General features: G+C 50.9%; 2 protein-coding genes across 11 annotated transcripts in view; one reads left to right on the plus strand and one right to left on the minus strand.

Moving 5' to 3' along the window:
* Positions 1–8,478, plus strand: part of EDC3 (enhancer of mRNA decapping 3) — a 25,787-nt gene extending 17,309 nt beyond the window's left edge. For all 6 annotated transcript variants that reach the window (XM_046898948.1, XM_015278798.4, NM_001030385.2 and 3 more), the window contains 3 exons: positions 912–1,065; positions 2,498–2,715; positions 3,729–8,478. In XM_046898948.1, coding sequence (XP_046754904.1) covers positions 912–1,065; positions 2,498–2,715; positions 3,729–4,063 — 707 coding nt within the window. In that variant the 3' untranslated portion in view covers positions 4,064–8,478. The remainder of the gene's footprint in view (positions 1–911; positions 1,066–2,497; positions 2,716–3,728) is intronic.
* On the minus strand, positions 2,398–17,155 carry CLK3 (CDC like kinase 3). Of its 5 annotated transcripts, none has more exons than XM_040706241.2 (14): positions 17,055–17,152; positions 16,698–16,846; positions 15,292–15,505; positions 13,085–13,178; positions 12,749–12,815; positions 11,914–12,030; positions 11,403–11,569; positions 10,867–10,961; positions 10,366–10,495; positions 10,180–10,262; positions 9,624–9,703; positions 9,278–9,368; positions 4,023–4,084; positions 2,398–2,889 (listed from the first exon to the last, which is right to left on the minus strand). In XM_040706241.2, exons 2-14 carry the CDS (start codon positions 16,844–16,846, stop codon positions 2,793–2,795), a joined length of 1,446 nt encoding a protein of 481 aa, XP_040562175.1. In that variant the 5' UTR covers positions 17,055–17,152; the 3' UTR covers positions 2,398–2,792. The 5 variants fall into 5 exon arrangements, with proteins under 5 accessions (XP_040562175.1, XP_040562176.1, NP_001012542.2 ...); XM_040706242.2 differs by having other exon boundaries at positions 2,398–3,340; NM_001012524.4 differs by lacking the exons at positions 2,398–2,889; positions 4,023–4,084 and adding an exon at positions 8,711–9,085 and having other exon boundaries at positions 17,055–17,155.
* Between the last annotated feature and the right edge of the window lie 225 nt (positions 17,156–17,380).

Here is a 17,380-nt window from a genome sequence, read left to right on the forward strand (position 1 = left end):
GTGGGGTTCTTTCTGTGAAGCCAGCACCAGGTTGCCCTGCTAGGAGGAGTGGGTAATGAATTGGCCCGAAGAGTTATTCAGGTTTGTTTCTCTTTCACCTGCTGATTCCACACAACTCTGCTGTGGAAGCAAGCTGGAGCGATGGTATTGCTGCCTGCTGCAGGCATTGTTCTCATGGCTTAACAAAATCTCTCTTGTTTGTTTTTCCCCTGATCCACATGCTGGAGCATTTCCTGGCTCTCAGACCAAGCTGTCAAATGTCTGAGAAGAATTTCTCTATAGCCTCTGTTCTTTCAGCTGTGTCGCTCCCTCGCTGCTCCCGTGTATTGTGGTTCAGTATTTGTGTCTGAAGGCAGATGATGTGACATGGCACCACCAAGGCAGTGGGACGCTTACGTGGCACATGGGGACGGCTTGCTGTGATGTGGTGTGTGCATTGGAACTGGTAGAGAGCCAGGAACCAAGTGCAAGAAAGTGTAATGCAGGGAGTTTCTGTTTTATAGCCTCTGTTGTGACTGAGAGGAGGCTGCCAGTGCTACTGACATCGGAGGAATAACTGTTTTAAGCAGAGTAGCGACTCCTCCTGGCTGAGCAAGGGAAGTGTGTTCCTAACTGGAGACTTCCAGAATCTCGTCTCAGTGTCTGGGGTTAAGTGGGTTCACTGCAGCTGCTGGTGTGATATCCCTTGGGGTGATAGTTGCGGTGGCTGCAAGCTGAGCTGGCAAGATGGGATACGTCTGATGCTCTCAGAAGGAACTTGGATTATTGGGCTCTTTATAACATCTACCAGGCCTATGCTAACTGCTGTCAGGGGAAAAAACAGACTGCAGCATTCTGGAAAAAAAGTCTCCAGTTCTATTTGTTTTCCATTTCTTTGAAGCTTTTTCTCTTTATTTCTTTCTCAAATCCAGATTCCGGGCTGGTTGTGCCCAGTGTGTCATACGAGCTTCACAAAAAGCTGCTGTCAGTTGCTGAAAAGCATGGGCTGACCCTGGAGAGGAGGCTGGAGATGACAGGAGTGTGTGCAAGTCAGATGGCTCTGAGCCTGCTCGGGGGACCCAACAGGTAACACTCGTCCCGTCACCTCTGCTGGGAGTTTGCCCTCTCTGAGAAGATGCTGCCTCTGCTACCTTCTTCCTCTAAATGGGGTTGAGTGAAAGAGGCTGATTGCTTGCTGTTGAGGTAGATGTGATGTAGGTGCCTGCTGTCACTTGTTGCACGGTGGTCCTGCAGTTGGCAGGCAGCCGTTCTGCTGTAGTTCACACATCAGCTTTTCCAGTAAGCGTGCAAACAGGTGTGAGGCTCCTGAGGTGGAACCCTTACGGTAGGTTTTAGTATTTGTCACTTCTTTCCCCTTCTCTAGAAAAGTACCAATTGAACATACCACCTTAGGTGAATGACTTACTAAGAGACAGGTTTCTTTTTGGCTCTGTGTCCAGGAGCAGAAGTGTTTTTTGGGTCAAAGACAAAGCAGAGCTGACGTTTTTCTTTCCATTTAATGGGCATTTTTTTCAGGGAACTTAGCTTTGCACAAATGTAACCCAAGGCTGTTTAAACCATTTCAGAATTCTAATGAGCTGACCCTTTATGGAAATAGCTAAACCTTTCCTTTGTTGTTTATACACGTTAGGGTTTAATGATAGCAGTAAAAAGTTGGCTAGTGAAAGCAAAATGCTGCTCTGCTCTTCACAAGGCTGAGTTAGCTTTTGGACAACTAAACTGAGAACATTTGCCCTTTTGGTGAGCCTTATTTGGTAGCGAGATTGGAGAGCATTTGCCACTCTTTGCACGTGCTGACTCTTTTTCAAAGAGGTCTGCTCAGTGCCTGCCCTTAGCATTGTTAGTGATGTGACCAGGCAATTGCACATGTATTCTTACATTGTTAGTAGAAGGTCCAAATGATTCATTCTTGAAACGGAAGGTAAACTCCTCTGTGCAGGAGTGCTTTACTTGCATTTGAGGACCTGACTGTTGGAATTCAAACAGCAAGTGGTGACCTACCAGGCAACTCTGACCCTCTCAGCTGAAAAATCTAATGTATGACTCGCTTTATCACTTGTGCTGGCTTTGGAGTGCTCATTTTTAACAGCTTAAGCTATTAAACTATTGTGGTTTTCACAGCATTGCCCTTCAAAGTCAGAGGGGGGAAAAAAAAAGCCTTCTAAAAGTAAAATCGCACCAAATTCAGGCTTGCTGCAAGAGCAGTGGAAATGTTATACTTTGAAAGTATAATCTGACTGCGAGATGAGCCAGGGCAGGCTGGGACCACCTCTCTGCCATGGGTGCAAAGAGATCTTGAATGGAACCTGCAAGCAGAGCAGCTCTCTGCTATCAGCTCTGCAAAAGGGTGTGGGTTCTTTTCTCTTCAGAGAGAGCGGAAGGCTTGCAAAACACCTGTTGATTTGCATCTTACTGATTTATTTATTTTTTTTCCTCTTGCAGTACAAAGGTAGAAGATTTTGGGGTTTATTACCATTCCCCTTTTGTCTCTGTTTAGGCTAAACCCCAAAAATGTGCATCAGCGGCCCACGGTAGCCCTGCTGTGTGGCCCCCACGTGAAGGGGGCCCAGGGGATCAGCTGCGGACGGCACCTCTCCAACCATGACGTCCACGTCATCCTTTTCCTGCCCAACTTTGTCAAGATGCTGGAGTCCATTACCAACGAGCTGAACCTCTTCAGCAAGACGCAAGGCCAGCAGGTGTCCAGTGTCAAAGGTAAGCTGGGAGCAGTGCAGGTTGCAGATATCTGTGCTGTTTGTTTTGGTGCTGCCTGCCCGTGCCAGTGGCACCATCTAGTGGCATCCAGAAGTGTGCCTGGAGGCCGGTGGGACAGCAGGAGCTGGAGAGGTCCAACAGTGGAGCAGTTGTGCTGGTACAGATGTTTCCGGTCTGAACAAACACAAGAGCTGCTGTGTGAAGCTGAGTCAGACCAGCCATTCTCTTAGGATAACGGCCTGCCTTGTTCAGCATATTGAAACTACAAGTAAATGAGCATCCAAACTGCTGTTCTGCACCAAGCATACAGCCTTGCTGAGCTAGCTATCAGAGCTCAGATCTTAGCGTGCTCTAGAATAAGCTGATACTTTGCACTTTGTTGTGAGAGGGCTTGTTTCTCTTTGTTGTTTCACCAGCACCGTTACCAGACCTAGCTTATTAAAACTTTTTGGGAGTAACAAGTGTGAGAACTGGAGCACTGCGCAATATGTTGTGCTGTGGTTGTGGTGCCAGGGCTACGTGCCTGTTAGAAAGCATCAGTCCTCACACCGGATGCTTCATGAAGAGGTAATGCAGCAGACACTGAGTGCGAGGAGGCCAACAGAGCTCAGTGAAACAGACAGCACTGCAGCAAACAAAGTGCTGTTCAGTAGGTATACTCCAGAACAAAATGCTTTTTATTCAGCATGCAGATTAGAAAAATCTCCATTTTTAATGGGAAGAGAAGTCCCCTGCTTTCCTAAGCTGCCTGCACTGGAGAGCCAGCTCAGTGGTGCCATCTGAGGGCTGCTGAAGCATGTTACAGAGCTTTGAAATACCGATGTCAGTGTCGTCTGCAGAAGTACAACAGTGATAACCTGTGAGGCCAGACTGCATGCGACAAGCCTGAGGGTACTGGAGACAAGAATGGAAAAAACTCTGCAGGCAGCACAGCGTGAGGAGGGAAGGCACTGAGCCTTAGCTTGAGGTTTGAGGCTGCTCCTCGCGGCTCACAGTGCTTGTGTTTCTTTCAGATCTCCCTGATACCCCTGTTGACCTAGTGATCAACTGCCTGGATTGTCACGAAAATGCCTTCTTGAGAGATCAGCCTTGGTACAAAGCAGTTGTGGACTGGGCCAACCAGAACCGGGCACCCGTCCTCAGCATAGACCCTCCCATAAGCGAAATGGAGCAGGGCATTGATGCCAAGTGGTCGCTGGCCTTGGGCCTGCCCCTACCCCTGGGTGAGAGGGCAGGGCGTGTGTACCTCTGTGACATTGGCATTCCCCAGAAGGTCTTTCAGGAAGTGGGAATAAACTACCACTCACCCTTCGGCTGCAAATTCGTCATCCCCCTGCACTCCACTTAGAGCCCATCCGGCCACGTGGACCTGAAGGAAAAGAAGAGAGAAGGAGTTCTGTCAAATAAGCTGTCCAGTGGAACCTGACTGGTAAACAGGCATCACAAGCCTTAAGGATGTGAAGTTCTGGAGGGTTTGCCTCCAGAAGAAATATTATATTAAAAAAAAAAAACAACGTCATAAAATGAAACAAAAAGAAGGAAGCAAATGTAACTGTAAAGCTGCTTTCGTTCTCTTGTGCCATTGTAAGAAGGAACACGCAGGAAAGTGGTATCTGTCCCTGGCAAGTGCAGCAGTTGCTGCCCAGAGCTGCCAGGGGACTATTTAACATAGGGATGTGCATGGAAATGTTCTGGTACAAGCGATGGGTGGTGTGGAGACTTGGGATGCATTTCCCAGTCCTTCTGGGCAGGATAGACCCAGCAAGGTGTCCTGGTGGGAGCAGCACCCCTGGATTGTGTAGAATTAACCTTTTTTTTTTTTTTTCCTGTGGTTGTGGTGGGAGGGTGGATTTGATTTTTGTTCTGTTCTGTTGGATTCCCCCTCCCTGTTCTTTGGTCATGAAGGCAATAGTAGCTCCATCCCCTCGAGGAGAGAGTTCCCTCATCAGAAAGCTTGTGTCAGGAGCCAGAAGCTCTCAGACAGCACATGCTCTGGGAGCACCAATGTCCTCAGATAGGCCTTATTTGCTTATGTATTCTCTTGGCTGTTTGTTTGTTTGGGGGGAACAAAGTATGTTAATGTAAAGAACTTTTCCAGAGTGTTTTGGTTTGATTGTTTATTTTTCTTTTTTTCCTTATTCCTGGCATAGTGAGTGGCTGAACTGGGGGAAGCACAGGGAAGCAGGGTAGTATTGCTCTGACTCTGTGCTGTATGGTGCAGGTGATGCGTGGATGTGCCCCCTTGCAGTGTTTCTAGTATCCTTCCTATGCTCCGTGTGGTTTGGGAATTTGGTCACACATCTGGTCATTCCCTTTGGGCACAAAGGCTGTGTGTGAGGGTGGGTGTGCATACCTGTGTCGTGGTAGCTGGGTACGTGTGACTTTTCTGGAAACCCTGGCCTTCAGGAGTGCCCTTGGGTCACAGTGGGCTGCTTACCCAGTAGTGACAGGTGAGCCACAGCATTCCTGTGAATACACAGAGGTGGGAATGGATGTGGAGTCTGTCCCCCTGTGCCCACTGGGGACCTGGAGTGAGGGTCAGTTCTGGCCTCTGTGCCCAGGCTAAGGTGACACAGGAGACACCATGCAGATGCCAAACTGGGGCCCTGTTCCCACAGAGGGGTCCTTGGCACCCTTCCTGCTTGCTCCCGCTTCTGTTCTCCTGGGGCTTTACCTGCCCTCAAAGCTTCTGCTGATCCTAAACTTGTCACGCAGCCTGTTCAGGCAGCTTCAGAGCTTCACACGGTGCCTTTTCTCCAGGGCAGCTGGATTCTGTCAGGCTGAAGCATGAGGACAGCTGCTCTGAGTGTGGGAATAGTTCTAGCTGTGCTGTGGCTGTGTTCGTCCTGCCCACCACATGTGGACCCCTGTGTATCGTGCATTTACAGATCAGGCACTTCTTTTTCCCCTTCATCTGCTTAGAGCAGAGGCTGAGTGTATCAGAGGTGGAGGTAAAAGACTTTGCTGGTTGAAAGGAAGCAGCTGAGTAATTAATTTGCCAGGAAGTGCAGATCTGATGCTGGATGTGGGGAAAGCAGACTTCAGGCCTCCCCCTGGGGATCTGCTTCTGAAGGCAGTGAGGTCCATCAGTGATAGTCACTTCTTAAGAGCTACTGCCTCTTAAGAGCACAGGAGCAGATGATTCCCAAGTGGCAGAAGTTAAAAGAAGTGAGGCAGAAGGCTGGCTTGGCTCTAAGCAGGAATCTTTTCTGGAGCTTAAGTGGGAAAAGAAGGAAAGTGTACGGCCTCTGGAAGAGATATCAGGAGATATGTGAGGGCCATAGAGATGCTGTCTACCATTCATGCAGCCAAAACTCAACTAGAGCTGAAACTGGCCATGACTGTGAGGGACAACAAAAGGCTTTTTAAAATACGTTAACAGCAAAAGGAAGTCCAGAGATAACATGGGTTTGTTCCTTGATAAGGATGGTTGCCTCACAAACAGGAGCACAGATAAAACGGAGGCTTTTAATGCCTTCTTTGCCTCTGTCTTCAACACTGATGATGTACTCTGGGACCCTTGGAGCACTGTGACTGCAGCAACAATGAACTCCCTGAAAACCCCCGAATAGTGTAGGATTTGCTTCTCTAGCTGGACGCCTAGAAGACTGGGGCCCAATGGGATTCATCCCAGGATATAACAAGAACTGGCCAATGTCACCCTGAGACCTCTCTCAATTATATTTTAATGGCTTCGGGAGTCTGGAGGCATTCTAGTTGACTGGAAGCTGCAAACGTTGTTCCAGGGAGGGGAGACCTTGTAAAACTGACAGTCCTATAGTTGCCTTTAGTGCCTGGTAAAAGTATGGAGAAGGTAATGCTGGGAGTTCCTGAAAAAATGCTTGAGAGACAACACAGTCGTTGTTCACAGCCAGCGCATGTTTATGAGGGGAATGGCCAGTTTAATGAACTCAGTTTCCTTTTATGACAAGGTTTCCCACCTAGTTAACCAAGGGAAGCCACTTCGTGTAAATCGTTCTTGGTTTTCAGCAAAACTTTTGGTATTATTTCTGACAGTATCTCACAAAATGCCTGGCGTACAGCTAGGCAGCCACATGATGTTGAGGGTGAGTGGTTGGCTAATGGGTTGGGCTCAAAGGGTTGGCAGGAAATGGGGTTGCACACAGCAGGCTGGTGGCCAGGCACTGTGGGGTTCTGCAGGGCTCTGTTTGGGGACCACTTTTCAGCAATACAACCTAAGGGAATGGCACTGTGCTCTGTCAGGGAACAGTCAGGTGGCGGTTAGGAAAAGGGTCTGTACCTGCAGGAGCTCATGGAGTGTTTGGACAGCACTCTGAAACATATGGTGAGATTTTTGGGGTGGTGGTGGGCTCAGCAATCCTTACGGGACCCTTCCAGCCTGGGATACTCTGTGATTCTAAGTGCTGTGTGATGGGGGAAGACTTGCTCTATCTACCTCAGCAGGACCAAGGGCTCTGCTCTCTTGGACCCTGGTTCCCCCAGGCTGCTTACCCTGCTGGCGGTGAGACTACTGAACTGCATACGCCAGGCAGCCTTAGTGCTCTTGCAGAGACTGAGCTTTGTGAATTGTCAGTGCTCTGAGCAGGTGTTGCTCTGCCCTTGGGTGGGCAGGAAGGGCTAAGCTGAAGCACCCCCTTCCCAGGAGCGCCATGTTTCAGCTTGTTCGCTATTGGCCCTTAACAGGCTGTGGTTTTGACTTGGCTGCATGGGGAAGGGGCAGCAGTGAGGTTGGCTGTTGGAAAAGCAGAGACGCCTTGCACTTGTAATTCTTGTTTCCTCAGTGGTTTCAGCTAGAGCTTATCTTTATCTGCAGAGCAGCATCTGAGTTAAAAGGGCGGGCACTGGTTCCCTGATTGTTGGTTTAGTACTTTGTTAGGCTTAGGCCCTGTATTTTCAATTCCCTTGCTCAAGACACGTGGTAACGAAACTTCTTTTTAAATAAGGGGGCTGCAAGCTTTTCTTGGCTCTTCTGGGTTGGCTGTTAAACTGTAGATTGCACGTGCAGAGCAGTAATGGTGCATTTGAGACTGAATCACAGGATCCTTTCCTGCCGCTATGCTGTTGTGCCAGTGGCTGAAGCTAAATGCCCAGTAGGGCACTGAACCAGGTAAAGACATTTTTGCAGGGATGGCAGCTGGCATCAAGCCTGTAGTCATTGCTGCGTGGTTTCAGGAAGCACTGAGGCCCATGCAGCAATAGGGTTCCTCACCTTTAAGCAAAAAATAAACTGGGTAGTGCTCCATAACAGGGCACGAGCCCCCAGGAATGGAAGATGATTTCCTGTTCCTACTCCTGTAGTGTGTTTAGGGCACGATGGGGGACTTGGGGCTGTGTTCTGCACTGTTAACCTTTACCCTGCACTCGCTTTCTGAAAGTGAGAACACATCTGGGTGTTTGGCTGTACTTTCTCTCAGATACAAAGGCTTATTTGAGGAAGGAAGTATGGGTCTTGCCCACATGAAATGCATCTTCTTTGCAGGTGCATGCTCTGCTGGAGCACTCTGCAAGACCAGATCCCTTGGTTTCCTCCTTCCCTCACACTGCCATTGCAACTCAAAGAATGCAACACCTTTTTTTTTTAAATGTGTTTGAGATAAATAAGTTTCTACCTTCACAACCATCATAGGAATTGCCTGTGAGTGCTTCTGTGGTCATGACCATGTGAAGATCACTGCACTGTGTCACTGCTCGATTCCATTTGTGACCCAATGTTTGTAATGACTAATTCCTGCTGCTACTGCGGGATGCCCTGAAATAAAGTACAACTATTCATGTGTGCTATTCACTTGTCTGCTATAATGCTGGAGCCTGATACCTCTTGGTGGGACAAGCCTTCCTGCTGTTCTTCACAGTTGAGAGGCATGAGGGCATAGACCAGGAAGAGATTGAGCCTGCTAACTCACTTCTTGCCTTCTGCTGGAGCACAGTGTCCTGCTTAGTTTCCTATTTTTCAACAGCTCTATCATCTTTGGGAGGGGGAGTAAGAGACCCCTACACCTGCCTACGAGGGAAGTATCAAACAATAAGAAACACTTTATTTTAACTTTACAACATATAAATAGACAAATCTGTGCTTTCTGCTGTAGCTTTTCCTCACCTCCCCAACCCAGGGTTCATGTCACAGTGCCCCTCTGAACTCTGAGAGAAGAGAGCGCCACTCCCATATGTACAAATCTAGCAGGTATCACACCCTCCCCAGCTGTCATCTACTCAGGTCCCGGCTGGTGCCACGACCACACAGCATCCTTTCCTCTGCAGAGAGGCCAGCAAAGAAGGGATGCAGGAGAGCTTCTGAAAACGTGATCCTCCGGGAGGGGTCAAATTCCAGCATCCTTCTAATCAAGTCAAAGAGTTGTGCGTGTTCCAGTGAGTCGTGCAGCATGTATGTCTAAAACAGAAGGGCAGGTGAGACACGTGTAGATTCCAGTACAAGAGGGAGCAAACACCAGCCCCTAGTTTTGTGACCTGCTGCAAGGTTATGGCTTGCACGACCTCATCAAGACTGGGGCTCTGTACCTCCTGCCCTCCCCCAAGCACATATCTCAGGAAGGGAACCCCACAGGGATTCAGCAGCACTTACCCGCAGCGGCTTGCAGTTCTCTTGGACGTATCTCCCATCAGATGTGTTTTCATCCCATACCAGGTTCCCTTTGTAAAAGTATTTCTGCTTTCTGGAGAGGAGGAAAGAGGCGTTCAGTAAGGCTTACCCGCACAGAAGAAGAACAGCAGCCAGTAAGACTGAAAGACAAGACTCAACCATTTCCCCTAAAACCTGGGGATCAGGCTCAAAACCAAAACTTGCAGCAAGTTTCCCATGCTTACACCTACAGAGGTACGACCTGGTGTGTGAACAGAGCTGGTGTCCTGACTAATCAACCACCACCACCAACTGACTGGTCTTTTAGAGTTGAGGTATGGGCTCCTACCGAGTTCTGTGGATCATGTGAGATGGAATGGGCCCAAGGATTTTCTCCATCATCACAAGATGCTCACGATTCTCATGGGTCTGCAAGGGAAAAAAAAAAGCAATGGTACATCACTTCAGAGCGTGAAGATATGATGATGAAAGGTCTGTCTGCTATGCAAGTACAGGGTGAAAAGAGAGAGGAGAGAGAAATGTGGAAGCACAGAATCACCAGTTGGAAAACACCTCCAAGCTCATCCAGTCCAACCGTCCACCTACCACCAATATTTCCCACTAAACCATGTCCCTTAGTACAACAGGGTGCAGGCCCTGTCCATCTGCTTCCTCTCTTGCTTTTCCTACTCTTCACAGGCACAGTGAAGAAACCAGAAGTGAATGTCCTTCCAGCAAGCCACGAGTACTCAAATTGTGAGTTTTCCTGTGCTGATCTTCAAACTTAGCTTCTGACTTTTTAGTGCCTGGTCTGCCTTTCCCCTCCCTCCTAAGTTCTAGCCTGTTTAGACATTAAGGATGTTTACTTTGGCTAAAGGGTACAACACCTTTTGCAAGAGTCATACCTGGAAGAGCGTGAAGCCACGGTAATACTCAAACAAAATGCAGCCAGTACTCCAGACATCGCATGGCTGCGCCCAGCCCAGCTCTGCAAAGAGAATAAAGCTAGGTCTGTGCTCCCAGCAAATCCCAGCAGCTTTCCACTAGCTCCCCGATGGAACTGAGGCTCTTGCAGCTCCAACAGCACTCACCAAGGATCACTTCTGGGGGACGGTAGTGCCGGGTAGCCACGATAGTGGTGTGGTGCTCATGATCAAAGGTGGCACTTCCGAAGTCTGCCACGCGGATGCTCGTGTTCCGGATGGATTTCTCCTCACAGCTCTGCAAGCAAACAAGTCCTCAGTGCTCCTAATAGCTGGTTGAGGATTGAGGTGGGCTTTCCAAGGAGCCCTCCGTCTATGGAACTGCCCAATCTGCACTCTTAGCCAGAATGATGACAACTACGAAGCTCTGAGCTATTTACATCTCATGTCATTGTTACAGAAAGCTGCTGAACTGCTGCGGTGGACTGAAGCCACCAAAGCAGAGCCTTAAGGCTCTTAAAAGACATGGGAGAAAGAGGCCTGACTTCCAATCTGTTGTTGCTGAACAGAGTCTGCGGGACATGTACAGAACAGGGAAGATCTGATTTCTGCAGGAAGGAAGAGGCAGGCTGTTCCTGGTTTAGTCACTTCTGTTCAGGCATAGCTCACCTTTTTCTCGTTGTACAGAGTATCGAAGTCAGAGTTGACAAACAAGATGTTTTCTGGCTTGAGGTCAGTGTGAGTCAGCTGGTTGTCATGTAGAACTGCACAGGTGGGGAAGAAGAAAGAAAAAAAACACATAAGAACCACAAACTAAAGCACTCATAGGGCTCTGCCCATCAGAGCACCAAGTCCAGTCATGTACTGGACATCTTCATGTAAGCCAACTCCTTGTCTCCTTCCCAACCCATTTTGATGAGGCATGGTAGCCTAGCTGCGGACGGAGTATTTCTGGTAGAAAAAGGCACAAAAGAGCTTACAAGGCTCTCATCCATTCCCACCAGAAAGAAAAAAAAAGCAAATTTAAAGACTACCACCCCGTCCCTGCTTTGTCGTCCATAGAAATCAGAATCTCTTGTCTTTCTTACAAGCTTCAGCAAAGGAGCTAGAATACTCAGGTACTACTATATATAAAAGCAAAACCAGCAGGTACTGGAGGACAAACAGCTGCTGGCAGCTCCAGAGGCTGGCCCTATGTAACTCACATTTCAAGGCATGGCAGAGCTGGTAGGCCATGTGCCGGATCTGAGGGAGAGGGTATGGCTGGAAATTATTCTCCTTCAGGAACTCAAAAGTGTTCTTGCCAAGAAGTTCAAAGGCAATGCACATGTGGCCGTGGAAGTTGAACCAGTCTGACATCAGGACACACAAGCTATACAGAGAAGAAGACATGAGCATTAAGCATCATTCAGAGACCTGACAGTACAGTAATTCTCCCAGCTGTTGCAAAGCAAAAGCTCTGAGCCAGCTGACTCGGAAGCACAATAATCCTATTTGCACACCCCTTCCCCACTTTGCTCAACCACCTTTACGTAAAGATCTCTAATACTCTGACTCTCGTGTCAGAGTTAAGTTGTGGTTAATTTTTCCTCACTATAACCCAGCATGTCAGCTGTTAAGATTTCAATAAACAAGTCTGCAGCAGAATCAGGGACAGGCTCTCCCAAAACACAGAGGCATAAGCCAGGTTTCTCCTGCCAGGTATTCCAGTCTTACAATTTGTTCTCCTTGTCCTTCTCTTTGATTTTCTTCAGGACATTAATTTCCAGCCTGGCTGCCTCGCGGTACTTCCCAACGTTTTTTATGATTTTCAGTGCCACCTGCGATTTGCCTCTGTAAGAGAAGAGACAAAGAAGTCAGAGCAAAGGCTGTTATTGCCTGTTATACGTGTTCCACAGGGCCCTGCAGCAGCCTTTAGGGCCATACTAAGAAATACAAACAGGCACGGGAAGGAGACAGCCTTTAGCAAGCTTGGGATGAGTAAGTGATAGCGCACAAAAACCAGCCAGATCGCTGGCTAAGAGATTAGATGTTCTGTCCTTGCCCCAACCTTGACGAGTGCTCAGATACCCGCAGAAATGTGAAGTGAAAGGCTCAAGTAACATCCGAAAGAGAGCTGCAGCGAGCTCTGCAAATACACCACGTCCTGACCCAGCAGTCCCTAAGGTCACTGCCGCTCCAGCAGACGCCTCCTCTCTGCAACTGTGCCAGGGAGTTCTGAGGAGGCAGGAGATCCCAGCAGCTCCTGTGCTAAGCTGACCCTGGGGCTCAGAGCCAGATGAAAGGTTGGGAAGAGATCAGGGTCAAATGTAATCACAGGAGAGGACGAAAAAAGAAGCGCCCTGGCAGATTAAGAGGCCGCTTTCCCATCTGGCTAGCCCGGCCCTGGAGTTCCCTGCCTTTACAGTAGGGCAGTAGAGCAGTCCTGTGCTGAAGCTCTCAGCTGCTGAACAGTGCATTACAGTGGCAGCATAAATCTTGCCACCCTCACCAGCGTCTGGGTTTGCAGCACGACGGATAGACAAGGTGTTTGGAAGCGAAAGCCACCTACCTGGCGTGGTCTACACACTCCACCACTTTGCCAAAAGTGCCTTCGCCAAGGCTGCCGACAATTTCATCTAGGAGAGAAAACAGGAGCAGATGTGAACTTGAGGGGAGTGGCGAGAGCTGAGCTCCTGCAATTCACAGCAATAAAGCGTCAAAGCAAAAACGTCTCTCGCTGCTACGCTCTTTAAAACTCAAGTGGCTATTGTCTGCCTCAGGTAATTTACTGGTCAGTCCATTTATAAGCAATAAACACTAGGAGACCCCTCCAGTACAATAAGAGAGATCTCGTCTAACACGGGGATAGAAAGTAGAGGTAAAGTTTTACGAAAGGTGGCTGTACATCGCTCTTGAAGCCAATCGCCGATCCTGCACACCAGGTGGCCTTCCTTGTCATCTTCCACGCTCCTGCTGCGCTTACTGCTCTGTTGGCTTCTCTGTACGCACCGCCCCCCGCAACGGCATACGACCAAGTGCGCACAGCGGGCAGTTCCGAGTGGCAGATTGGGTTGTCATTCAAAGGTGGAGACGACGGTGCGTCGGTGGTTGGATTTTCCAGATCCCAGCATTTCATAAGGCACACAGCATATATAACGATAGGGATATTGCAAGGGACACGTCAAGACACAAACTAACTTCAAAACAGAAAAGTAATCAACAGCTACAGGTATGTAAAGAAAACCCTCATTAGCTACAGTGGCTGCTGCCGCTGCTCTAAGCAGGGAAAGGCCCCTCTCTTCTCTGCAGGGCAGCAACTGGGGAGCTCCAGGCACTGGCTCGGCACCACCGCTCCCCCAGGGTTTGTACGGAGGAGCGGCATCCTCAGGAGCACCAGAGGAGGCCCCAGAGGCACAAGGAGGAGGAGGGCTTTGCCAGAAGAACGTCATTTTTCTCCGCTGGCAAACATGATGAAGGGTAAACGAGCTGGACAGGCTGTCCGGTAGAAGCCAGAGTAGCAGTTGTCCCCCACGCAGCCAGCTCTCTTATACCTTGGCTAACAGGTCGCCAGCTCCCCAGAGCATCCTGCCACTTCTGGGCAGAATCAACGAGGTTGATCCTCCATCTCTATGCCTGACTGGCTGCAAGCAGATCTAGCATTGCTCTTTTTCCTCAGGGTGTAATTTTAAGCCTGGAAGAACTTTAGGAACAGGTCAAACAAATCCCTGGGGAGTGTTTCGCTGCAAGTGTCCACTACAGGTACAAGGTCATGTTTACTCCTGCTACTGCTAGCTTCTACTGGACAACCAGCCAAACGTTCCCAGACGGATGAGGTCACAAAGAGAGCTGTCCTAATTCCTGATCTTTTCCATTTAGCCTTAAAAATGGAAACAAAGCTCTACATTTCCATGCCTGGGCTTCTATCAGGCTTGTCTTCTGTACCCCTTGCCCCACGCCCAATCCAAAATGAGAAGCTACAGACCCCCAAAGGTAAGCTGAAACAGAGAAGGAGGTAGAGAGGAGAGGACAGTTGAGAGAGCTGTGAGACTTCAAGGAATTCAGATCACATCAACCCAAACCTGCACACTGGATCACCGCACACAAACCACACTGTAACGTTTTAGTCACAGCCCTGGCTCTTTCTAAGGCAAAAATTAAAAAGTCAATGGGAAAAGAGTGAAAGGAGGAAAGCAACAGACCATCAGAAGTTCCAAGCCATGCAGATATTCACTATAGCTGCAGGGATCAGGACTCGGTCACTTAATTGTAATCATAGTTAAAAGCAACAAACGTGCACGATGGCAACTTTCCTTACTGGAGAGAAGTGAGGCATACACAGAGTCCGATACCTCACAGCACTTCCAGGATGTTCAGGGGACAATCCTCCCTACCCCGTGCCAAATATTTCCATCTAATCCTCAAAACACCTCGAGAAGGAACACCCCGTTCCGTTAGAATCAGGGTGGAAAACAGCGACACTTTTCAAAGACAGGGAGGTCTGAGGAGAGCTGTGTGGAACCAGGCAAAGAGGACACGTGTATTCTCAGAGGGTGCAGGCCTCTGCTGAGCACGGTGGGACAGGGGTTAATACCAAGGGCTAATGGCTCAGAAGAACAAGGCTCGATACAGCTGGCTGACCCCATTCGGTGCGGGATGCTGGCACAAACCCAAACCAACATGCCCTCACGGAGCGCTCCGTACCACCGCTGCACACCAAATCCCCTCAAAGAAGCGTGGATACGCAGAAGTGAGGGCCCTGCTGCGTGTAAACCCACACAACCAGCAGCCCAGCTGGCCTGGAGCCAGGGCTCGTCTGTTAAAGCATCACGTGTGCGCCATTTGAAGCCTTCACTCATCCTCCCCTCCCCTGGCCACGGAGCGCACAGCTTAGTTTCCTCACGTATTAAAGCTACAGGGGCTGGGCTAGGAAACACTGAGAGCTACGAAGGCTCCTCGCTTAACAAGACACATTCTGGGGACCAAAGACCGCACGTAATCCAAACGAACACAAAAACGGGATTAGAGGTACTCACCCAGAGCGTTCAAGAGCTAGAAGGAGGTAAGAATGGTTAACGCCTGACCAATCCCCAGCTCGTTCTGGATGCTACTCACCGAGGAGGCACTGCTACAAGACCTGGTCCTGCGTTTCCTGCAGTAGTGCTGGTGCTTCCTGTCATAGTACTGCTCTCTGTCCCGGGATCGCCGCCAGTGCCGCGTGCGGGTCGAGTAATAGTCGTCGTCGAAGGACGGGCTCCGCTCTTCGAATCTGTAGGCGTCGCTGTCCCGTCGGTCTCTGTATCTCCTGTGATAAGGCATCCTGTCATGGCTGCAGCACAAACAAGATCCGTCAGTCTGGTAAAGCATCAAAAGCACAGTCCTGCCCCAGCGGGGTGAGAGCCCCCCACACACCAAGCTGTGGGTGCACAGTGATCATTAGCGAGAGCCGCAAGGAATGTTTGGTCTCTGCTCTGCAGCTACGCCTGCCTCTAACCACAACTACTGGCTGCAAATACATAAGGGGGACTTTAAGCTGCTTGTGACCCAGCAGCATGGCTGTCTTCTGCATCCCAGCTGCTACAGAAGGTCTAATCAAGCAGCTTCTGCTCAAGCCCTGCTTCATGTGCGTGCCAAACCATGTTTTAGGTGGATGTTGCTGCTCAGAGAAACCACAGCATATGGATAACGATAAACACGAACGTGATCAGCAGCGTTTGGGGCACGCATCTGGCCAGGCTGCTGTCATCTCACGTACCCAGCTGACAGCGAGGAGCAATCACTGCTGCAGCCAGGACCACACTACAGCCACATTGGTCTGCAAACAGAAACCTGTCTTTGTTTCCCCTCTGTTTTGGCAGCAACCGACTTTCTTCCTGACGGCTCAAGATAACGTGGATACATGCAGAATCACAGAGTCGTCGTGATTGGAAAACACCTCTCAGGTCAGCGAGTCCAACAGTCAGCCCACCCCCACCGTGCCCACTAAACACAGCCCCGAGTGCCACAGCTCCATGTGCCACAGCTCCATATGGAGTCACTGCATCTCAGACCGAGGACAAAACGTCGCTCTGCCTGCCAGGACAGCGGCCGCTTCGGGTCACGCTATCCCAAATCCCTCCAAAAGCTCCAACCGTACCTCTGTGAAACCTCAGGGCTCAGAAACAGCGACTCGAAGGGGACCCATACGAGGCTCAGAGCCCGAGGACAGAGGGACCAAAAGGTCTTCCCTTGGATTTTTCTTCCTTAGAGCTAAGCCTGCATTTCAGCCGGTCGGAGCCGGACTCGGTGCTCCAACCCGGGACACGGTGTGATTCAGTGATGGCACAAAGAACACCGGCTCGTGTTGCCCGGGTGCTTGCGATTATTCGGGCAGGGCAGGGGCAGTAGAAACACTGCCTTTGAACCGCGATCGTTTCAGAAGGAGATGGCTGACGGGGGAACACAGCGGCAGTTCGACAGGCGCTGAGCCCCGCCGTATCTGCAGCTCAGCCGCAGCCCCCCGCCCCGCTGCCGGCCCTCACCTCCTGGATCGCGACCTCCTGGGCAGGTCCCTGCGGGGCGGGCAGCGCGGGCGGCCCTCGTAGGCCCTGCTCCGGGAACGCTTCCTCTTCCAGCGCGGGCCCCAGCAGGCCTCCTGCTCCGGGGAGCGGTACCTCTTGCAGTGGTGCATCTGCGGGCACAACGGGCGCGCTCAGCTCCCGCCGCGGCCCTCCGCCGCCGCCCGCCGTCCCCCCGCAGCCGTCAGACCGCCCCCGGGCCCCGTTAATCCGCCCCTCGGAGCGCTCCGACCTCCCCCGCAGGGGTCAGTCCGCCCCCCGAGCGCCGTTGAACGCCGCCCGGAGCCGTTAATCCGCCCCCGGCCGCGTCACGCCGCTCACCGCCCCTCGGCCCCTCAGCGTTCGGAGGGTGCGGCCCGGCTCGGCCCGGCCCGGCCCAGCAGCGCCTCCGCTCCCGCTCTGCCCCCACTTCCGCTTCCGCCGCTCGCCCCGCCCCCCCGCCGCGCCGCTCTAGCCGCCCCTCTCTGTGGCCCGGAGGTTAACCCCTTGCGCGCCGAGGAGGAGCTGCGGGAGGCTGCTGAGCACGGGGCTGAGGACCCCTCCCAAGAGGGAATCTTTGGGCTGAAACCCCCCCGAGCGTCTGCGGCCCCCCCGGCTCGCCCAGCACGGCCCACCCCATCCCAGGGGCCGATCCCCCCCCGCCCGCC

This window comes from Gallus gallus, chromosome 10 (genome assembly GCF_016699485.2).
Source record: "Gallus gallus isolate bGalGal1 chromosome 10, bGalGal1.mat.broiler.GRCg7b, whole genome shotgun sequence".
NCBI classification, from domain to species: domain Eukaryota; kingdom Metazoa; phylum Chordata; class Aves; order Galliformes; family Phasianidae; genus Gallus; species Gallus gallus.

Excerpts from the sequence above, each read along its gene's own strand:
- CLK3 (NM_001012524.4), bottom strand. The coding sequence starts at position 16,846 with ATGCACCACTGCAAGAGGTACCGCTCCCCGGAGCAGGAGGCCTGCTGG. Across the intron at positions 12,816-13,084 it reads CGATTGGCTTCAAGAGCGAT|ATGAAATTGTCGGCAGCCTT; the intron begins GTACAGCCACCT and ends TTTCTCTCCTAG. Across the intron at positions 9,369-9,623 it reads CACATGATCCACAGAACTCG|AAAGCAGAAATACTTTTACA; the intron begins GTAGGAGCCCAT and ends CCTCCTCTCCAG.